Source organism: Varanus komodoensis, unplaced genomic scaffold (assembly GCF_004798865.1).
Source record: "Varanus komodoensis strain SLA01 unplaced genomic scaffold, ASM479886v1 scaffold19, whole genome shotgun sequence".
Classification (NCBI taxonomy): domain Eukaryota; kingdom Metazoa; phylum Chordata; class Lepidosauria; order Squamata; family Varanidae; genus Varanus; species Varanus komodoensis.
The window spans coordinates 6,690,595-6,714,777 of NW_025335550.1; the positions used below are offsets into that span (position 1 = coordinate 6,690,595).

General features: G+C 45.5%; 1 protein-coding gene across 1 annotated transcript in view; it reads right to left on the bottom strand.

Moving 5' to 3' along the window:
• TOX3 (TOX high mobility group box family member 3) overlaps nucleotides 1-23,636 on the bottom strand; it is an 84,541-nt gene extending 60,905 nt beyond the window's left edge. Inside the window, exon 1 of the mRNA XM_044427959.1 lies at nucleotides 23,535-23,636. Coding sequence (XP_044283894.1) covers nucleotides 23,535-23,636 — 102 coding nt within the window. The remainder of the gene's footprint in view (nucleotides 1-23,534) is intronic.
• Between the last annotated feature and the right edge of the window lie 547 nt (nucleotides 23,637-24,183).

A 24,183-nucleotide genomic window follows, 5' to 3' on the forward strand; every position in this document is an offset into this window, starting at 1 on the left:
ATGCTCCTGCTTTTTTCATTGGCTCTCAGCCTGTCAAGCAGTCAAGTATTACCAATGAGGAGAAAGACAGCACCTGGTGACCATAGCAATGAGACCCTCACTAAGGGAGAGTTCTGAAAAACTTGGAGATGCCGTAAGAAGAATAAATCTATACATGCGTACACAGGCACAAATGTATCTACGAAGTTCCTTTTCACAGCAGGGCTATGTTTCTCTTTTCTTTTGGCTTCGAGAGGGAGGAGACTCTAGACTTGCTGGCCATGCATAACCTCCTTTACCAGAGGTAGCATGCCTGGATCCACGAGTCGCTAAGGAGCTTGGTCTTTTACTCGTCCTGCTCGAGGGGTCCGGTGGGCAGCTAGTTAGCCACCATGCGGATGGAGCACTGGACTAAATGGACCTTTGGCCTGATCCCTCGTGGCTTTTCTAATGTTCTTACATTCTTATCCTATCCACCACCATTTTTATGACAAGATCATTATGACGCACTAAGCAGACCATCTATGGTGGCCCTTCATGGCTTTAGCAGCCTCCTAGTTTTGCTGTCTGCCTGGAAACACCAAAGCATAGCTTGTGGACAGGATACCACACACCCAACGAAACACAGTGGCGTGTGGTTGACATGTGGCGTGGTGGATCACCAGCTGTACGGGCTGAATTATGTGAGATATCTGGCTTTGAGAGCCACGCAAGAGCAAAGACTTCCCTCAAAGTCCTCCCTAGGAAGGGCAGCGAGAAAAGAGTGCTTCAGAATGACACACCAAGCCTGAAGAGGAAAGCCTGCAGGGTAGCAATTATCTGTGACTATACAAACAAGTTCAAAGTATTTGTCGTGTAAATATCTTCCATGGGCAGGACCAGCCAAGCTATTTTTCTGAAATAGTCTTTTCAGTGCTAATGTCTATAGAAAGAAGATTGCCTAACAGAAAAAGCTAAGTGGAACTATGACACTGAACACGCATTTCATACTACAGGATTTAAGTGTGTGCACTTGAACCTGATTTGTATCTTGCAGAATCACCCCTAGCACGCCTTCGGGTACCAGGCCTGAAATTGCCTGAAATTCTAACAGTGTTTTTCACTTGACCAAATTGTAATATGCAGATCCAGGAGATCCATGTTGACTTGGATCAGAGCATCTGGATACATAAGTGGATCTGAGTGAACCAAAAGGTTCCAGTTGTGAGCTGTTAGCTATCAGCAAAGACTACTGTGCTACATCCTCAGAATTTCAGAAGGAAGTAACTGGAAGGCCTAAGTGTCCGGATTCCTCCAAGATTCTAAGAATAACACTGGTTGTTGTAATGCCTATGTAAAATAGAGTGCCATACTGTTATTAGACCAATTAAAAGTATGCCCAAGAGTCCCAAGAAGTTGAAAGCTTGCATATTTCTCTGATCTTTGATTTAGCCTCATAAAGACATTAACCTGTATGGATTTTAAAATCTATCTTATGACCAACGCTGCTGCCTTTGTGTTTTTGATAGCTTTATTAATGAACAGGAGGGAGGGCTGGGAATGCCCTGATAAAACAGAGAAAAGCACCTTTTCACCAAAAGACAGAATTGGTGGTAGAAGCAAAAGAGGCAGGCAGGCAGGTGACAGACACACTGTGAGGAGTTAATGTTTTAACTCTGCCTAAAGGAAATAAAAAAGTTTTAATTTGATTCTCATACCACAAGTTAGAACACTGTAAGAAAAATAAGGACTCTCGCACTCCGCATTTCACATATTTTAGTAAAAACACTGTCCTGCACCAAGGTTTTGTTTCTGTAGAAAATTGTTCAAAGGATGCCTCAGAAGTTAAGAAAACTGAAGCATATTTATTCATACTTTTCCAATTCTCTTTAAAATGTTTCTGTTTCAGCAACTTGCCAAACCAACCTCTAATTAAAAAGAACTACTTTTGAAGTGGGAAAATCATAGAATCGCCACTTCCCACAATTTTGGCATTGCAAAGTATTTTGATACCCAGGTCCCAACCATCCAGTAATCCGAAACTGAACAGACACAAGTGAAGAGCTTAAAAAGGATGTGAAATAGCTACAAAACATCTGGATGTCAGTTTGCAGAGCACAAATGCAGGAGGGTGGTTCCTTCATACCCACTTTGCAAACTTCCCTGATTTGTCACCCAGGGCATCATCAGTTGGAACAGCTACATCAATGGCTTAGAATTTTCACTGTGTGGTCGGAAAAGGCTCTGAGACAACAGGTGTAAAGCCTAACAAACACAACAGGATTGTGGGGGGAAAGGAAAAGTTCAGGCACTAGTTCTTACATACAAAGTTCTTCTGTTTGTTTGGTTTTTTTTCTTGCAGGGAGTATTAAAACAAAATCTCTGAAGCTGACTGATAGATTAGCCAGGTTTGACTCCCCACATTTATTTATTTGTTTGTTTTATATCTGGCTTACATCGTTGCCTTCCTCCTGCTCTCAATCTCATCCTCTCAAAAACCCTGTGAGACGGGTTGGGCTGAGAGGCCATGACTGGCTCAAAATCACCCAGTTGAGTGGGGACCAGAAGCTATATCATTGGAGTCCCATTCCTGTGCTCGTACACACTACACCACACAGGCTTTCACTTGCCACTGCGGTCTCCCTTCAAGATGGAAGGCAGGGGGTACAACTTGGTCTGTGGCCCCTTGAGGAGAGACTGAGAGAACTGGGCATGTTCAGCCTTGGGAAGAGAAGACTGAGGGGGGACATGGTATCCCTCTAGAAGTCCCTCAAAGGCTACCACAAAGAGGAAGGTCAAGTTCTCTTCTTGCTGGTGCCAGAGTGTAGAACATGGAATAATCAAGTCAAGTTGTGACAACCCAGATTCAGGCTGTACATCAGGAAAAGCTTCCTCACTGTCAGAGCAACACGGCAGTGGAATCAGCTGCCTGGAGAGGTGGTGGGCTCTCCCACACGGAAGACATTCAGGAAGAAACTGGGCAGCCCTCTGAGGAGGGTGATGTAATGTGGTGTCCTGCAGCAGCAGGGGGTTGGACTCGATGGTCTTCATGGCCCCTTCCAACTCTACTATTCTATGATTCCGTGAGTGGTAGTAGAGTTCAGAGGGGGCTGATCTTGGCCTGCACAGTCCCAGGACAACTGATCAGGTTGGCCTCTCTTGGAAAATGTAGGAAAACCGCATTTAGGGCCAGAGCAGGTGCTTTGCATTCAGACAGCAGCTTAGTTAATTCCCAGCATCTTCATCTGGGCAACACTGAACAAGATGCACCCAAGGACTGATCCAATGTTCACGGACCTCTGGCATGACCCTCTTTTTACGCTGCCATTCAAAAACCATCTATTTAAGGAGCCCTGTAGAATAATAATGCCCCACATGTGCCAGACAAAGGGGCCGTACAGTTATCATTCAAGAGGCATCATCCAGAGGCCCCATCACTTCTTCCTCATCGATTTAAATTAAAAATGGGCAGAAGTAGCTGTGGCAAAATGAAGTGGGGCCGGCATATGGAGGACTTCAGCTGCCCCTTGGTAAAATTAAACACGCATGCACACTGTGCCAGAAACACCTCCTATTTTAGACATAGGCAAAGTTGCGACTGATTGCTCGTTATTCAAAGCTTGCATCATCAGCCATTTTTAAAATACAGCAGCTCAAGCCGCAAAGCATTCTGTTATCGCAGCCGCCGTGAAATGAACAGGGTCTGCGCCAGAAAAATAATTTGAGATTCCAGCTGCAAGGCGAGAGAGAGCTTCTAATTATACGCAACAATGCAAAAGAAAAATAGTCATTCTTGTGTTGTGGAAAGAAACCCTAACCACAAAGGATCTTAGAAGAATACTTCTATGAAGCCAGAATCTTGTTCATGTTACATGGTTATAGTCTTTGTTAAGACATGTAAAACATTTTTAAAGCGAGTACGGTATTGTCCAAACTACTTAAGACTTTAATGAAATTAACATTTTGCTATAAAAAGCTTGTCAGTCAGAGACCATCTTATTCAGGAGCATTTAGCACACATGCAGTCTTGTGAATAAACTTTAGTAAGGGAATCTTTATGGCTTTTCAAATAAAGCTATTTATTTGAGCAATGTGACTGCCGTACCATCGAGCAATTACAAAAAAATTAGTCATGAGATAGCTGCAGTTTTCAGAATGAGAAGAACCACAGATCCCTCAAAGCATGGATGTGGGGGTTTTGTATGCCACGAGAAGTGCAAACATAAGAGATGAAGCAATTACGCAGTAAAAGAGGATGTATAGAATAGGACTTGCATGTCATTGCCTTGTGTACATCATCCATCCGCAATGTACAGTGTGCATAATGCACGTTGTTTACACAATTAGCAAGTGCATCCAGGAGAACCCTCTCGTGCGAATGTTTACTATTTGCAGACACCTATTTTAGGAACCCCAGATGATGGGCTCCCTCAAATCCTGCTGTACCAAAGCTGCAGTAAATGAAAAGCTTTTAAAGGACTGGCCTGAATGCACACATACAGGAGTGGGTTCTTTCCTTCCCAATCTACAGGCACCAACGCTTCTTTCCTTTGGGTGCTAGGCGAAAGCCTTTTTATTCTCCCAATATTTTAATTGCTAATTTATTTTCATTTGTGGTTTTATACCTAACATTGGATGCTGTGCCTCTCTTGCTCTTTCTTCCATTTTTATTCTATTCTATTAATGTTGTTGGGAACCATCCTGAGACGTCTGTGATGGGACTGTATAAAGAAGTTGTAAATAAATAAAAATACATAAATTCATATGACTGTGTTAGCTACTAGCACCTGCAAACTGAATAGGAATGACAAGACTTCTAGAACACCCGAGAAACCCACCAAATGAAGCTGGTTTGAATGGAGACCAGGGGCCCCCATGTGGGCACACACCTTCTCCCCAAACTCTGCTTTGATGGTTTCCAGTTTTTATGCAGCTTTTTCCCATTCTAAAGGCTGAAGTGGCTCTCCTACAGCTTACATAACGGCAGGAGGAGCTAGAAGGAACAATAGACCTGCGAACATGGTGCCTTCCGGGTCCCACCTCTGGCTCGGCCACCAGTGGGAGGAGCCCCTAAGAGCTTTCCAACATGACTTTGGCCTTCTAGCTGAAAGAGAGTTGCCATTCCTGCTGGGTGTCAAGTGAAAGGGACTCTCCGGTCATAGCACATGGTTTGGAGAAAGCTACAGCTCACAGGAAGAGTGGTCGTATGCCCTGCATTGCAGAGGCATTCCTCTCTTTGAAGCGCAGGCCAGTCGAAATCTGGTTTAGAGACAGAAGGGAGAGCAACGGGGGTTCCAATGCTGCTCGTCAACAGTTTGCACTTGGATTGACTACAGCCTTCCCAGTAATGTGTTGAATTTTCATCTAGGCTATAGTAACAGTGTTTGAATGTGCATCTATACATAGAAATGCACACACGCAAATTCTGGGCAGATCGGCACCCTTGCATCCTTGATCAGGTTATGCATTTCCTCGGCTTTAATCATGAGTAAGTGGCCTCTCTAGAAGGGCTTCCATGTGGAGAAGACGCCACATTAAATGGTTGGCTCTCCTGTTCCCTGCCTGGGTCTCCAGTGCAGTGCCCATGGAAGCAACAGGTCTGCTGTTGTTTCTCTTGGTTCCTGGCAGGATCCACACTCCTGCTGGGTTTTCATTCACTTAAGGTTTTGTTTTTGCTTTTTGATTGGGAAGCTGGGGAGTCTACATGCTGCACAGAGAAGCTTTACCCTCCAGCTCCAGCTCTAGCTCTCAGTGGGTTCAAAATAGCGGCTTTCTGTTTTGGAGCTCAGACTGCAGCCTTCCACCTCTTGGCCAGGTGCCTTTCTGCTAGCCTCCCCATTTCACCTTCCAGGAAATGAGTATTTTGTGACCAGACATGTCCACTGGGACAGCCATTTTATGAGCTAGCAATCTCTCCCCCAGCTGCTTCCATGAAATTCTCTAACAAGGTGTTCACTCCTTCCCAAAAACTGAGCATTCCTGAATTACGGCAGAGGACGAGGTGGCTGGATGGGGTCACTGAGGCAGTTGGCATGAGCTCAGGTGGACTCCGGGGGATGGTGGAGGACAGGACGGCCTGGAGGAGTGTTGTCCCTGGGGTCGTGACGGGTCGGATGCGACTTCGCAACTAGCAACAACAAATCCATGTACCACTCAAAAGATACCCAAGCATCTTGATCTAGATCTCTTCCCACATGTTCATTTATTTATTCACGTATGCAACTTATATTCCGCTGTTCACTAGTCCAAAGCCTTTCTAAGCGGCTTACATATCCGTGCTTCCTGGTCATGCTGAATGAAAAAGCTAGCAAGAGAAAAAACAACAACCCGGAATGACCAACAGCTGCCAATGGGGGAAATAACCAACATCTGCTATTGCCAGAGTCTTTAAAAATATGGCTCAAAGCAACTGACCCTAAGGAGGTTGGCTGGAACACTGGCGAACCCATTTAAAAGTCTAAAGGGTTCATTTATGTTCAGACATTTATAGCTTTCTTCCTTGCTGAAAAGATAATGAAAAACTTGGTTGAACTGCATGCCACAAGCAACAATTCCTCCTCTGCAGCATGATCCATTTTTGCAAATAGGTGACTCCTGCCTGTAATTGCCATGTTGAATGAATGAATCTGTTAATTGGTTCAGCCAGAGGCCTTAACATCAAAAGATACAAATAGCACATAACCAATTGTCAACGATATCAAAGCAGCAGAATCAGACTCAATTATATACACAAGATCATTCTGACAGCAACATTAGATTTTAATAAAATAAAAAAGCAGACATATTCCTAATCACTGCAGCAAGTGATGGAGCTGTACCATTAATTGGCAAATCCGCATGACGCTCAGATTGTTTTGGAGCAACAGCCAGCCAGGGATTCTGCTTAAAAGAAGGAATAGCAGTGCTTCTTCAGATAAAGAGGGAAGACAAGAGGATGAAGGGAAGAGGGAGGTGGGAAGGGGGAGAAAAGGCTCTTCTCCTGAGCCATCCTGAAATCTGGAAATTTCCCAAAGTGAACCTGCCAGAGAGCTGAATAATATGGCATAATTCTTTACACGTGCCCAAAATGGCGTAAGAAAACCCACAGAGGGCACAGGGCCTGCACCTGAGGTTCCATCCAGTTCTAATACTATCGGATGGGCTAGCCAGTCTCAGTCTGAAGAAGGGCTTAGTGCAGAAGCTCAGTACTCCAAAAGGAGCCCTACCCGTCACACTGCACCCTGGGGTTTGCTGCAGCATGCTCTGCGTCAGAGTCAGAGAAAGCAGAGCTACTTCAAAGTGACTGTGGAGAGGACCAGGCTGCATGGAGCATCCCAGGCCAATTTTGGAGGAGTGACACTGACTGCTTTCCGGCAAACTGGTTTCGACTGAGATATGGCCAAGTGGTTTGGTTCTCCCCTTGAGCGAGTAAGCAAACGCACCAAAAGACTGCAAGTAAAGATGCCATCCTATGCCCTGTAAGGAGCACTCCAAACAACCTGTGGAACGTGAGAAGATACCCAGCCATGCTCCTGATGGCCTTGCCATACTCTTTGTAGGTACGGTTTGTCCTAGACAGGCTTCTGTTCCAGCCAAGACTGGCCCTGGCCCTTGACCCATTGCTATCCTCCCGCCAGAATGCTGCCTTTCTTTTCTCCACAGATGTCCTTCACCCAGCATCAGCACAGGGCAAGGAAGCAGTCAGAGCGCAGTCCAGGGCCTTGGAAGTGCGATGCCAAACAACTCAGTGGTCCCTGGGATTCTCTCCCCCGATCCTAAATAGTTTTCTTTTTGTAAAAGCTGGGGATTATGGTAAAAGCTTGGGGGCAAGTCAGCATGTGAGGTTTATGAAAACAAGAAGCTATAGAAGAAAACATTGAACACCGATAAATGAGACAATTGCCTGTAAACTAAATGAGGAATGGAAACTTCTTTTCCACTGTTTTCCACTGTATGCGTGCAACTTTTGGCATGCAAGCCATTAAAATGCCTAAGAGAATAAAAATGTCTTAACTCTGGGGAGGAAGTTTCCCCCAGTTTGTTCCTTGCAGAGGAAGTCCGATAACTGATGGTACTGTGATAAATGTTACAGTGAACGAAGACAGAAAATGGACAGCGAGTGGGTACCACCTCAAAGGAAGCAGCAAAAGGGAGAAAGGGAGAAACCGGTGGTGACAAATCCATTACAAATTTCGCATCTGCCAGATTTTGTTTTTAAAGGTGCATAGCAAATCAATCCTATAGATAGGTGAATAATGATGTTTTTAGGTTCAAGAAAATTGCAAGGAAATCATTTTCAGTGGCAGGATGTATCCATTTCCTCTACATTAATTGCTTTGCTAGTGTCTTCCTCTTTATTCAATACAGAGAGGGTTCCTTGAGGTGATCAGCTGCACACAGCTCAATTTTATGAGCATCACACCATGAGGGTTTGCTGAAAATTCTAAGATTTTCTTACATTTTCCTCTTTTGTTTTGGCATTAAAAAAAAAGTTCATCGCGATGTGGTTGCCAAAAACAAGTGAACCAAACCTGAGGACAGATTGTCTCATGTTGATTGTCTCTACTGTTGATAACGATTCCAGAGGGCTTCATTGTGGTTACGTGCCTGTCAAGCCACCGCTGACTCACAGCCATCCTGTGAATGCATGCCTTCCAAATAGTCTTTCTTAGGCAGCCCTGCTCAGTTCTTGCAAACTCAGGGAGAGGACGCTTAGTTGAAAGTCCGTTCCACTAATTTCTCTTACTCCTGCTCCTCCAACCCTCCAAAATGAGTTTTTCTGAATGAGGCCCATAGATCTCCATCCATTAGCCTATTTCCAATGACACAGGTGACTTTCTGCCACTACGCAAATAGTGAACCCAGAAGATAAAGCTGCTGTGTGCTGGGAACAGCCAAATAAGTCTATAGACAATCCATGAGAACATTATATAAGCCAAACTGGATCAGATCCAAGGTCCATCAGCTTCAACATTCTGTACACACGGTGGCCAACCTGCTGCCCACAGGATCTGTCGAGGAGGATGGGTGTGAGTCCTCCTCCTGCCCAAGCTCTTCAGCAACTGGTGTATGCAGGCATGCCACCTCTGGTAAAGGAGGTGGCCCATGGCTAGCAAGGCTAGTAGCCACTGATAGCCTCCTCCTTCATGGATCTGTCTAATCCCCTCTGAAGGCCACCCAGATTGGTGGCCATCACCACTTTCCATGGCAGCAAATTCCATAGTTTAATTATATGTACACAACCTGTTGCAATCTATGCATTAGTCCAGGAAATGTAAAGGATCGATCACTTAGGTTCACTTAAAAATGCAGTGCGAATTTCCCCCATCTCTTCTGGGTCCCATTCACCCATCATCTCAGAGTTTCACAATATGGGAAGTGCAAGTGGTTAACATGTCTCAGCAATTATCTTGAGTTCAGACAGTGAAACTTCCAAGAGCTTCCCCCATATTGCAGGCTCCTCCGCAATGCCATTCCTCAAAGTCTGAAGCCGTGCTGGCTGGGGAAGATGGGAGAGGCCCGACTACACATCTGGGGGTGCCACACTGAAAAGGACAACCTGATTCTCCCAGCAGCGCCACCAGCAGATGCAACCGACTATCGTTCCACCTTCCTCTACACGGCTTGGAGAAGGAGTGGAGTAAACATGAGTAAATTGCTCCCTGCTTTGACTCATACGAACCCAGAAAGAAATGTAATATTGCTTCCATTCCAGCTGCGTCACCTGGAGCTGGAGTTTCTGAGTGAGAAATATAATGAACAATGAACATGCGTGACTTTTAAGATGTTGACCAGGAATTGCCCATTTGTTCAAGGCAACTGGCCATCTTCCCCTGGGCAAGTATGATATTTGATGCGATCCAGAAAATGTCACTGTCTACTTTATTTGAAAGAGCTGGATCAACATGTCTTGAGTTCCAGGAGAATTCTTTTAGACACAATTGCCCTGGGTATAAGTACATTTTATACACTGACTATTTGGTGGCTTCTCAGAGATAGGTGATTCTGTGTGGATAACCGATTGACAGTCCAACACATGGAATGCTTTGAAATTAAGGATTTCTATTGACTTTGTAATATAATTGGGAGCTAATTAAGAACAACCTATTCATTTAAGACATGACTAATCCAAACATTTGCATGCACACCTGCTTTAAACATTCTTCTCCTTTCTCAGGGTTGTTGTTGCAATGATAATAAGGCTATCAGTATTCCCATTTTACAGATCCCTTCACTGAGGTCCACCATTGAGTCATTTCACTAGGATTATCACAGATCATTCAAGTTTCTGCTCACAAGGCAACGTTTAGCTAGAAAAGGTTGTACACTGTCCAGCATGCTGGCTGGGGAACCCTGGGAGTTGCAGGGTTGCGAGGTGTGTGTTTTGCTAAGTATGACCAGGGTTCCTCCTAAACCACTATTTCACAATAGTGAACCACAGTTGTAAAGATGTCCAAGACCCTGCCCACGGCTCACTTCAGAATGGGGTTCAATCAGGAGGAGCTCAGTGCTGAGCATTCTGAAATTCAGCAGTCATTTATCTTCCGGCCAGCTCAGCAAACCTGTTCCAAATCCTTCTGTGTGACAGTGAACATCACAAAGTATGTTGTTTGCACAAAGCAGGGCACCAAAGCCCGGAAGTGGATCGGTGCCAGCACCTGAAAAGCTAGTGTGATGCAGCTGTTGGAAAGCTGTACCTGGGAGATCTGACTTCTAGTCCCCACTCCATCATGGAAGTCATGGGCTGACTTTGGGCCAGGCACGACTCTCAGCCTAACCCACTGCTCAGGGTTTTGCAAAGATAAAATAGCTGCACCTCCAGCTGTTGCATGCACAGAGCAATTCAAGCTGACCTGCGTGTGGCAGCTATGATAGGTACGTAAACAACTCTCCGGTAGTCCAGGTGGGCAGTCAATCAAAATAACCAAATACATGAAATCAGCTATCCAATTTCATGTTGAGCTCGCCTGCCTGAAGATGAGTAATAGCAAATTTCAGAACCAGGGAAGGCTTCAGTGGAGTGGTGACAAGAGATGAATTTCTAGAACTTATTGGCAAACTGGAAATAAACAAATTGTTGGGCTCAGATAGTATCCATCTGAGAGTTCTTAAAGAAGTCATATGTGAAATTGCTAATCTTCTAACAAAAGATATAAGATATCCCCAGGATCAGTCTGTGTATGAGAGGCCTGCGGAAATGGCTAATGCCCATTTTTAACATGTGCATCGGGGGAGATGCAAGACCCTTCGGGTTAACATCTGACCCAGGCAAATCAGTGAAAAAAAATCATTAAAGCAAACATTATAAACCACACCGAAGAACAAACCTTGCTCAGGAAATATCAACATGGCTTCTGCAAAGTTAGTTCCTCGTTCAGCCGGTGTTTTTTATTTGGAGTTTTAAAAATCTTTTGGAAAGTCCCTCACCAAAGACTCCTGAGCAAACTTAGCAGCCATGGAATATGAAGACAAGCCCTCTTTAACACTGGTAGTCGATTAAAGAACAGGAAGCTGAAAGAATAAGCCAACAGTTCTCACCATAGAGGGGTTTCATCTACAGGGTCCCCCGAGGATCTGAATGGGTCCCTTTATGATCTTGTTCATAAAGGGACAGTGTGGGGTAGTGGTTAAGGGTGCAGGACTGGGACTCCAGAGATCTTGGTTCCAGTCAGCTAACTGGGTGACGTTGGGCTAGTCACAGCCCCTTCACCCAACCAACCCCACAGGGCTGTTGCTGTGAGGATCAGATTGAGAAGGGCAGAATGATGCGTTATGCGTGGCAGTCTGTTCTGAAAGCATATTGTTTAAACACACAATGAGGATGTGCGTTCTCACCACACCCCATCAGGAACTCTCATCACCTTGTACACGCAGGCAGCAGTGGACGGAAGATCCTCTTGGAGTACAGTTTGCATGGAGAGACCCATACCTGGGAGCCCCTGCGAGGGATGGGGCGGGAACATTCCCTCTCCTTCCATGGTAGAACAACATGCTTTCGGAATGCCTGAATAAGGGATTGGGCTTTATTTTGACTGGATGAGCCTCTTCTCGGGTCCTTCACGACGACAACCGCTGTCTTGGCATCAAGGAAAGAGGAAGAAACCCTCCAGCTAAACGCATCGGCGTCAATCACTGACACGGTATAAGCTGGGGGCAGAAATGTCGGCTTGGACGGGTGCAGGAAAGAAAAGAGCAGCTCTTTCTTCCTCCTTCCTTTTTTTAACAAAAAGCCAAGCCTCACAAAGCTGCAAGGAAAAGGACGTCATATGCACGAGGCATGGGAGTGGGCCCAGAAGAAAACAAGAGGATCTTGTATGGATTCCTCTTTCGAGGAACTGTGAAGCCACTCTCTTTTGGAACAGATAAGTAAATAAGCACTCGACCATCTTGAAAAAAGCTAGCGCAGAGTAGAGGAGAGCAAACCCCTTGATGCAATCGATAAAGCTTTCCAGCCAAAACACAACATTTATTTCTGACTTGTTATATACTTGGATGCTGGATGAGCTTTTAGCACAGTTCTAGGAGAAAGACTCCTTACTTACATTTGTTTAAAAATCAGCAAAACATGAACGGAGTTGCTGCAAGTGAACTGAGGGTGCTTAACAGATTGTTTAGTATTTGGGTGTCTGCGAAATATTTTCAGTACAAGGCATGTAATTGACTCAATAACTGGGGTATGGCGGGGGGGGGGGGGAGGAGGCTGTTTATTTTAAAAGCTACTAAACTAAAAGCCAGTGCCCAAAATTACTTCTCCATCAGCAGAACCATAAAAGGGCTCAAGATAGAAGCAGAATGTCGAGCAGCTGGTATCTTTCAATACAGAGCATTTTCTTTTGCAACATTTTCATGTGGTGATATTCCCCCCCAAAAAGGAGTTCAAAATGAGAGGCCAAAGAGACCAAAATGAGCCTTGCTCAGGCTCACTGTATCGTTTTGCAAATTAGAGCTCAGCTCTATTAAAAGCTAATTGTGTCATGAGCCAAACTGGCTTATTCCCGCAGTGGGCAAATTCCAGGGATGGGGGGGCCACATTGCCTCCCCCACAGAACCAATACCTCACCCCTGCCAAAATGGTTTTGCCAAGGCAGCAAAAAAGCTGCCTTTCTGTAAAGCAACAAGGCACGGAGACGGCAGGATTAGTTTGCAAGCGGAATCGTGCTCCCGAGAAGCTCCTGGGAGCACGGCATTGCTGGAAACAGAATGTGAACTTCCCACACATCTGATTCCTTGTAGAAACTCTTCTCTTGGGTGCAGGTAGCTGGCACCATGGCAAATCTGACCGAGCCAAAAGGCCCACCAAAACAGGCAGGAAGGTCACGTGTTCCCACTCTCCGATTTACATTCACCGAAAGGATGTTGCCAGAAACAGGGTCCCCTGAGAGAATATTCTTTAAGGTACAGAATCACCCAGTTTGCACACCATGGCAGTGAATTGGTTAATTGCGCATGATGAGATGTCCTACAATTTGTGTGCCGTATGCATGGTTTGTGCTTCTGTCACTCCACATAGTCAATCTGCTCAGAGCTTTCTTTGGGAATGTGAATTCAAGCAATATGGGTTATTCATGGGTTAAACAACCCACGGTTAACCTGAGAGTTAATCATAGGTTGAACAGGAGTTGTTAAATAAGCCATAGCATCCAGGTTTGAAAGCCAGAAAACAACCTCTTATCAGGGTAATCGATACACTGATTATGCATGCAGCTACGGCTCATGCCTGACAAACAACCCAGCAAATTGTGGATTAATTAACCCGCTGAACCATTAAGTGCAAACAGGCTCAGCAGCTTTATGTCTACACAAATCTCAGAGTTATGCTTGCAGTGGACTTGCCACTAAAAGCCACATTTGGCAACACTGCCTTACTTGGATAGTTTGTTTCTCTTTGCTGCATGCAGGGTTATTCAGACAATCAATTCTGGCAGAGCAAACATGTTGTGAAGTTTCATGAGTTACCCTTCTAGCCAAATCATGGTTAGATCTGGCTAGCATCTTGTAATTATTACAGCTGGGCAACATCCCAGTACATCAGATGCCATAAAAAGCAACCAACCATCAGCTGTTCATTCCTGTCCTACCAAAAGATCCAAACCTACTCAATTTGTACCAACCAAGTGTTATTTGAATGCTGTCCATAACATGAAGGTAGTGTGTATGTAATTTAAGCAATGGTGCTCATAGCCCATAGTGTTTTAAGCTCTACCAAACTCTCCGTAGAATAAGCTGGCTAGTCCATGACTGCCCTTTCTCCAGAAAACCAGAAAGCTAAACCCATAGCAACCAGAAGTGTATGACAACCTTTGCTATTCTATTAGACCAGAGACACCATGGATGTGTTCATTCAGAAATCAAAGGAGACAGACAATGAGCTTATTACATTCTTCAACCATGAGGTCACCAGATGCTCTGTGATGATGAGAGTCCAAAACATCTGAACAGCATCTCTCCCGAACAGACATCTCCCTGTGTCTCCTCTCAGTTAGAAACTCTGAAACCGATATCATACAAACCAGTTGTGCATAATATTTAGCATTGTGCAGGAAAACAAGTCCTGCATGTATTCCACATGTGCATAGCATCAGTGCTGTCTTGTCTGAACAATGCTTTGCTCATCCGCTCATGCCTCACCAAGCAAATATATGGGCCAGTTTGTTTCCCAATGATACGGACCTCCACTTCCTTTCTCATGGCCTACTTTTGGAGATAACTGTGTCAGTTGCCTTGGGATGCAACCTGCAAGAACAACAATCTGCATCCAGCATCACCATGGCTTTTTCCCATCACATCCCTGGTTATTTCCATATGCAAGGTCATCCCAGAGCCTACCATGGTTCTCTCTTCTTGCTTAGGCTTGTACAGATGCCTTGAATTGTCATGGTCCATTTTGAGCAACACAGAATCTTGCCCAGTTTTCATAAGTGGTGTACATATGCTAGGCGGATTGTCCTCAAACCCTTGCTAGTGACTGTGAGCCAATCCAGTGTACCGGTTCAGGTGTCGAGCAGGAAGATGTTGGTTCGACTCCCCACGCAGCCACGAAATTCATTGGTGACCCTGGGCCAGCTATTCTCTCTCAGCCTGACTTCCTCCCATGGATATTCTGAAGTTAACTGGTGAGGAGGTCGGCCAAGTTGAATCCTATGGCTGACATGAATGCTGGCACTGACTCAAGCCAGTTCACAGTCTTTCACCTATAAGAAAGGCTGTAGTTTGCATTCACCAGAAACTGTGCCTAGTTGTGCCATAGCACAAGGTGACCTCAAAACCCTGATTCCAAATCAAAAAGGCACAGAGATGGCGCCAAGCAAATGTGCCCATTTACTCATTCGTATTAGGAAACAGGTCATAACATCCCTCCTTGACCTCAGTTTGGCTGTCTTCTGAGGGAACAGGTAAGTATAGATCTTGGACCAGTTTAACTTTATCTTCTCCCTTGCCAAAGATGTGGGAGTAGAGTAAGACCTTCACAAGGCCCATGTCCTCACCGGGCCAGTGAAAAAATCTCCCAGCTGCAATGGACACACCACTATGTGCCCTCACAGTAAATTCAGCCTCATTAATGTAGAAAAATGAGTTCAGCATAGCAGAGACTGACAACTCGCCTTCACTATGCCTCCGCAACAATTTGGGGGTGCTGGAGATCTGGAAAGGGGAACATAACTCCTAGGAGGAATGTGGTCCTGAGAGCAGCTCAGCCTCCACTGAAGCAACCCAAAGCATTAGGAGCTCCCTTGATGCACATGAGATTTGTGTTCATGAATGGCACTGGCCTTCACCCACTGCCCTGCCGTATCAAAATTACTTGGGGAGCAAAGCTCCTGCTTTGCTTTGATGCATCATGACGCAAGTTTTGGGAGCAGAGGCGACTTGAAAGACAGCCTTCTCCCATGCAAGTTCGCTTCAGTTTTAAGATCTTCCGCAGAGGCCTTTCTTTCAGAACTGCCTCCTACAGAGCTATGTTTGGTGGGCTTCTTTGCCACAACTCTCAGGGGGTGGAACTCTGTCCTGGGGAGGACAGGACGTGTTTGGCTGGGTATTGCTTTTGTTCTGTCACTGTTGTGTCTTGAATGGTGTTTGGTGTACTCGTTTTATTGTTGTTTCAAGGAAGTTCTTCTCCTGTGACTGCTGTTCTGTTTTTGATGGTAAGCCTCCTTGAGCACCATTTCCTTGACAGAAAGACAGGGTACAACACAGACCAGATGAAGCAACAGATGGAGCCGTCCTGCTCCATTCCTCTGTGATGCCAGACTTACAGTGTCTCAACTGACACATTCAACAGAAAGACACCTTCTCATGCCTGCTTGCAGACTTTTCAGCATCCTCCTTCGTGGGACAGACTGTGGACTGCGCACTGGAAGGGGGACCCAGAGGGTGGCATCTGCTTTTAAAAAGCTCAGCATGTGTGTGGAGCCCTGATACTAGGTACTAATGCACATTATCCTGGACGAATTGGAACCAGGATATCATGGGCTGCAATGGAGACTCATCAACCCATTCATAAAACCAAGCCAAAAGCCAACCCACACTGGGCACTTAAATCCAAACACAATCCAAAATGGCAGCACTGCACACACAAAATACAGCTGCTAGCGAGCAAGCCAAGGTTTTATTTTGTGCAAAACACAGGTGGGAAACTGCATCCCTTCAGAAACTGTTGGACTACAACCTCATCAGTTCCAGGCAACCTGACTAAAGATCAGACTTGAAATCCAACAACATCTGGAGGACCACTGATATCCTATCCTTTATGTAGGACGTACAACAAGATTTTTTAAAGGGAACTTTAATCAGGAGAAGGCTTCTTTGATTGATATACTAGATACTTATCAGGATTTTCTATCAATTAGCTATCAATTTCAGCTTCTGTGATAAGTTCAAAACAGTTAAGGATAACTCAGAGCTGAAAGCAGTAAGAACAAAAAGCAAGCCTAAGACAAAAACAGAAATCACAACATTAGAGTAAACCAATTAAAGCATCCCAAGCCCATTCTTGAAATTAGCTGGGTCAAAAGGAAGCCATATGTTCTGAAAAATGTAGCATCACATTACCCCCATTCCCCTGCAGCAACTCAGCACCCTGTCAGAAGAAATCCCAAATGGCCAGTTCACAAGTCACATGTAAGGTCCAATGACTTTATTTGTGTATGCATGCAGACTACTTTTTCCACGTAAAAAATCACGTTCGCGATTGGACTGCCATAATCCATGTAGCCTCCCAAGCACTCTAGCATTGAGCATAGCTGAGGATGTGCCTGCATAAGCTGGAAAGTTTGCCAGCATGATGTGCTGAAAACAACACAGCACAATAACCCCTACCGTAGCCTGGGATTGCAGTCCGCGTACAATTGCTGTAGCTGTTTACTCAAGGGCAGTATGTGATCTGATAGCTAATTTCTCTATTATATAGAAACCCTGAGAAGTTCTTAACTAACAACTGCACACACTGGCATTCTTCTCAGTATACTTATGGAGTTTTCCATTGATTCAACAAAGACAGCTTCCTGCAGCTGATGCTCTTTCTGCTCCAAGAAATTAGCAACCCTGAGTAACCAACACCTAGTTATCAAGTGCACAGCGGTTTGCCAGGATCCCAGGTGGCTTGTTTGCATCATAAATATTTGCAGCATTTTCCCTGGGGTAAATTAGCCCAACCTAAAAGAGTTGCCAGCTCTCTTCTTGTTACAGCGAGCTTGCCACTGCCTTCTTTGTTAAATGGTGGGACTTAACAGGGGAAAGAAAAAAAGGCCAAAATCCTGGTTGAGAGCTGCAGACCTTTCAGCCAAGTTAAGGAGGGATGAGTTAAAAGAGAATTTTTCCAGCTCTGGCAAGCATGGTAGGTTCTAGAATTCATAGGCCCCAGGACAGGTGGCTTCTGGAAAAGCGGCGGAGAATACACCTAAGAGTCCTCAGCCATCTGTGCATTTCAAGGAAACATTAGTTGCAATGTGCAAAGCATCACAACATTGCCTATTTAGCTTTCTACAGCCAGCCTCAGGGGTGCCAAACCTCTTTCAACATGAAGGCCAAATTCAGTTTCTGATGGGAGAACATTCTTGTGGTGAATACAGCTGGGGATGCGGGTGGGGGTGAAACATCTTTTAGCTTAAAGCTCTTACCACAGGGAACTAACCCTTAGGACAAGAATTTTGGCTTTTCAGAAAGGAGAAAAATGGCACACGAGGCCAAGAAAGCATCCGTGCTTTATGGAACGTAGCTGGGACCTTCCAAGACATCCCTGTGCTGGGACCCTTGAAGGTCTCAGGTTCAGCCCCCAGTTCTGAGGTTCTGCAGCCATTATTTATGTATTAATTAGATTTATAGCCTGTCTTTTTACTTTTTTTAATAACTCAGAGCAGCTTACGTTGTTTCTCTCCTGCTGCTCTCATTCTTATCCTCACAACAACCCTGTGAAGTATGTTAGGCTGAGAGTCTGTGACCAGCCCAAAGCCACCCAGTTGGGTCCATGGCTGAGTGGGGACTAGAACCCAGGTCGCCTGAGTCCCAGTCCTGTGCTCTTAACCCCTAGACCACACTGGCTCTTATTTTACATACAAAGTGTGCACTCTAGCCATGAAATAAGCCCCTCCTTCAAAAAACAGAGGAAGCCGTCTTATTGCTGGTCAGAGTAAGTGTGGATTAAGCTCCATGTTGTCGTTTCACTGGCAATGAGTTTTCAGCATCTTAAGGAGCAAAGCTACGCATGTTGAGACAGAAAAGAGGCCACTGCAGCGCTGGCTGAGGAAAGCTGGGAGCTACAGACCCTTTTTCCTGTCCCAAAGCACTGTGTGTTCTTAAGTACAGGTCTTTCCAACTGCCTGACACCTTTCAGCGAAGATCCTCCAATCTGGAGGTTTCTGAACCGTAACAAGAGTAGTGATGGACAACTGTCTTCTAGGAAAGCTTCTGCACCATCACTGATCTTCTCACTGGAGATACTCTGATATGGATCTCCAAAGGAGCCCCAAATGTCCTGGGACACCTCTTGCTAACACACACATCTAGTGCATTACAAACTAGATATAAGGTATCATTTAATAAAGAAAGAAGGAAGACACCAGACCGAGTTCTTTGAAAAAGCAAAGAAATAACAAGAATATGGACCAGTTAGGTCCACGGAAACCAGTAAAGCAAGGCTCTTTGATGTCAACACACCTACATCTTCCATTTAGCACATTTCATTAGTACCCAAAACATTTGAGATTATGAAGAATGCATTTGCCTATACCGAAACTGAACACCATTTTAAACAAATTGATTGCTGCTCCCCTGTGGGAAAAATTGACTCTACTGTTACAGAGGGAGGTACAGAGAAGTAAGTCCACTGCACCAGCAATACTTAAAACTAGTATTTTTTCCTTTTTTCCCCCTGTCCCTTGTCCATCCCCTTTTCCTTGCAAGCCTGTGGACTTGCAAGCCATCTCTTTTCTTGTTTGACTCAACTCAGGGACCCTTTCTGCGTGGCTATCCCACTATTTGACAATTTCAAAATACTTGAAAAAAATGATAAATAATAGTGCCCAAATCTATCAATCCAAAGGTATTACTTGTTTTCATATGAACCATCAATCAGCAGTGGCTTTCAGTGCTTCTCTCTCTCTCTCTCTCTCTCTCACACACACACACACATGCACACACACACACTCACACGTCTTTTTTCACCACTGCTGAAAAGTGTTCATGAGAAGTGCCTTCCATGTTTAGACCAGACCTAATTGTTAATGCAGGTGGTGTTGAACCACTCTAAATAAATCCCATTAAATTCATATTATTCTGAAGTGGCTGAGACTAAGAGCAATAACAGAGACATAAAAACTCTGTATTGTAAGTTATTGGTCCATGAGATAACCACATATAGGTGAATCTATTTCCTCCTTTAGTTTATTCGCCTGTTCCTAAACAAGGTGTGCAGCAAAAACCAGGTTATTGCATTAGACGGAGGACCAAACAAAAACATACAAGCAGTAACATTGTCACAACCTTGTTTTATAAAGTAGATACACCTGATCTTGAGTGCCAGCACATGATCATGTATATAAAATATGGATGAATGAGGAATCTGGTGGGAAGGGGTTAACTCCCCTTCTTTTCACATTTTGTCCCCCTCAGATTCTGGCTCATTAGCCCCACAGTGGTGCTAACTCAGTGCTGGCACTGACTCAAGCCAGTTCACAGTCTTTCACCTATAAGAAAGGCTGTAGTTTGCATATTTTTGCAAACACTAAGGAAATTTGCCCAAACCACACAATTTGTGCAATTTGAGCAAACTGAGAGTGGAAAACTACCGTGCAAATTTTGCTAGAAATTTGCAGCTTCTAGTTTGTGTAAACAGTGCAAATTTGCAGAAATAGCACAATTTGCTAATTCCTGTGCAATTTGCAGGAATTTCCTTCAAGATTTTTTTTTGTTTACAGCGGGTTGTTTATTTTTCCTTTTTTTTAACAGCGCAAACCACAGCCCATCTTACAGATGGAAATCCATGGAAAAAGACACAGCTTGGTCCATTTCCAGCATTGGTTCAGAAGTGGATAGGAAGTCCATCACGCACAGAGGAGCAAGACTCCCCAGCCTCTGCACAGCCCTGTGCAAAAGATACACAGATGCAATGAGATTTTAGATGACAAAGCATCCAGACGCTGCTTGGATGACATCAGCTAATGAAAGAAGCAAAGGAAATCTGAGGAGGTCATCAGCCAACTAGCCAGCTGTTGTGTAAAGCTGCATAAATTAGTACAAAATCCCTCACCAGAGCCTACAAACACCTTATTCTGGATTAACTCCTTAACAGAGTAGTTTCACTCTAAAAAGTGCCACGTTAGGTAACAGTGTCAACCTACAAAGCATGTTTTCTTAGATGCATTACACAGTTCAACTGTCTTTTTCCTCCAGCTGGGTGCTCACAGCCCAAGTCATCTCCATTCCCCACCAGTATAAATGGCCATAAAGTTCCTTTTGTAAAGGTGCAGAAAAAGAGACACAGAGTTAACAAATTCCAGGCGGGTCAAAAGGAGAATGATTTCCTAAGCAGTTCTTATCACTGTTCCCGACCATACTTCCAAAGATACATCGGACAGTTATTCAAACAGTGCCACGGTTGATTTGCTTCACCAAGTTCTAATTTTGGAGCTATTCACGCTTATAGGAATAAATAAACAGCACACAACCTATTATTTACACAGATTTCTTTCTGTCCTCACCTAAAACCAGGGCCCACATCAAAATGCTTATGGTACTTAGCATGCAACAAATATACATACATTTGGCTACCCAACCAAATGACCATGCAGTTGTACCAAGCGTACAAAAAGCCAAGAGAAAACCCTAACAACTCCAGCTGATGTTCTAGCAGATATTCTCATCCCTAACTGGCATTAAGCGCGCCCCCTTTCTTTTCATGCTTCCAACCTAGCAGCGTGTTTATACAATCAGTGTGTATCTCCCCAAGTGCATGCTCAGGCACACATGATCCACGAGCAGTTTCATATCACTGGGTGAAAAGACATATGTCCATTTTGACTAAACAGAACAGGGCAAACACCAGCTTGGCTTTCATAATTCAGCACCACCCTTCCCAACCATGTAAATGCAATGCTAGAGCTTCTACGAGAAAACTTTCCTTCCGTGGTATCTTCCCGCAAAGCAATTTTCCAATAAGAAACTTGTTCGACAAGCCCCTGAAATTGCTTTTAAAATCCTATTTTCCTCCTCAACTGGCTTGCTTTCTTTCTCCTCAAACTTGATATAGAGAATCATCTTCATGCCAAGAATTAGTGGACTGCCTGCATGCCATCTCTTATTTCTCAGCATCTTAGGCAGAACCTCAAAAGGGTCCCCAGAGGTTGGGCAAACAGAATGGGTATGGGGCAGGGAGGGGGGGTCCAAAAATGGCTGTGAAAAGAATCCTTATAAACATGTATGAAGGCCCAGTGCTATTGACACAGCATAGTGCAAACAGCTTATTCCTTTGCAGAATAGTATGACTCATGATATCCCTCTTAAGTTTGCATTTCCCTGTTCTTTCTCAGCTGTTGGAAAAAGCAGCCCAGCAAAGGCTGAAACATATTTTTTGTACATGTATTTTGCTGCGGGGAATGCCCTTCCCTTCTGGCCGCTACATGTACCTTGTCATCTATAAACACCACAAGAGCAATGCAAATAAGGCACAGGCTAAAAATAGCACTACAACTTCTCCATCAGGCTAACAAGCCAAATTACAAGGTTTGTTTCTTTTATGTCATTGGTAGCTGTGGATCCATGCATCCGCCTAACTAATTCCCATTAGGAATGGCACTTGGACCCTCACACAGTGAGGATTCCCATGGAATCCAGTAAAACTTCCACCTAGCCATACTTTCTTAGAACCAAAGCTTCAGTAAAACTTCCACTCTAGCCATTACTGTCTTAGAACCAAAGCCTTAGTTAATGTCTTAGCATAACAGTTGTGGAATGTGTGCTGCAGGTCGGGAGGGGGGACCACTGAGAACTGGAAGGAGGGGAGAAGGGAACGCAATCTGCAACAATGCATAGTCTGTGGTAAGCATTGCATTTTATCATAATCGAAATATTGAGACAAAAAAATAGGGCTAATCTCTACAAAAACATCCAGCAAGCACAAAAGAGACATCGGCAGCTGCTGGTTCCTGGCTGCAATTCCCAAAGTACTGCTGAAAGGCTCAGCAAAACTGTCTATTGTTCCAGGCTTCCAAGAAAGACAGAACACTACATCTTTAGAAACTGCACATTTTTGCCCAGATACACCAAGCACGCACTTTTCCTTCATCAGCAATTCCCCCATGGCCAATGAAACTGTAGCTATTCCGCAAGTTGCACATTTTTTTAAATATATGCCTGTCTGTTTACAGGGAAATTGTGCCTTATTTCAAAAGAACTGGGAGGAAATGATAAGGGATTATGCTGCCAAAAGCAGGGGGTGTGGGAGGGATGAAAAAAGTCCGAAATGGTTTGTACATGTTAGAGAGAGTCAGAAAGAGAGAGAGCAACCAAGTCTTGGTGAGTTTGGATTAAAAGTTTGGATTAAAAATCGCTGTCCCACTGAAACTGGAGCGAAACAAAGTTTTAACAGCAAGTCACTCCGATGTTTTTTCCTCCCTCTGGCTGCCCCCGGGCACGAACACACAAACATAAACCCCGAGCGTAAACAAGAGCGCACAACGATGCCACGAGGGCGAGACCTTGGGGACAAAGTCCAGGCCCTCGAAACCCAGGGGGTCCCCCAAATTACCATTCAGCGCGTGGCAGGTGAGGGAGGCACCGGAGCAAGAGAAAGACACTCCATTTTATTCCTGCAGACATGGTGTCGCTATGATTTAAGTGAGTTTAAAAAGGCAAAAGTGCCCAGAGCCAAGAGGTTTGGGTTTGGCTGTTTTCCTTCTCTTTTTTTTTCCTTCTCATCCACCCGTTTCGTCGCTGTTGTTCTAACATATCACAAGTCCTGTACATGGCTGTCTAAGGGAGGGGGGCGTAAGACCACGCAGTCCAGGGTCCACAATGACCCCGCTGCACCCCGGAAGGCACCCCCGGGGCATCAGCAGAAACAAAGGCGCGGGGGCGCGGAGGAGAGAGATTAAAGAAGTCGTCACCTTGTTGTAGCTGTAGTAACCCAAACACTGGGCAAAGTCCAGATTGGAGGGGTCTCCGGGAAGAGCGCTTCCAGAGGCAGCTGGATAAAATCTTACATCCATGTTGGCGCTGCTCGGAGTGGGGCGGGATGGGGGAAGAGGCGCGGAGCGGGCGGCCGCGCGGGCGAGGCGCTCAGGGCAGGGGCGGCCGGTCCGCGCGGTCCAAGGGGGCGAAGTTCGGAGCGGCTCCAAATAGATCCAGTTTCCCGAGTGCCGCGGGGCTGCGGGGCACGGCGTCGATCAAGTGGCGGCGGCGGCGGCGGCGGCGGGCGGGAGGGCGGGGAGGGAGGGAGGGAGGGAAGGGGCGCCGGCGCGCTTCCTGGAGGACGGGGAGGCGGGGGGCGGCGAGGGGCGGGCGAGGCGCGCGCGGGGCCGGAGGGGGCGCGGCAGGTGAGCGGCGCGGGGGCGCAGGTGAGGGCGCTCTGCGGGCGGCGGCGGCGGCCGGGAGGCTTTGCGCCTGGGCGGGCGGGCGGCGCCGGGAGGCACTCCCCACCCCCTCCGACGGCAGCCCGGGCTCCTGCCTCTCCGCCTCCAGGACCAGCTGCACCACACAAAGGAGCCACGCGCCCGGCGCGGACCAGAAAGAGGGAGCCCAGGCGGCGGCTCCGGC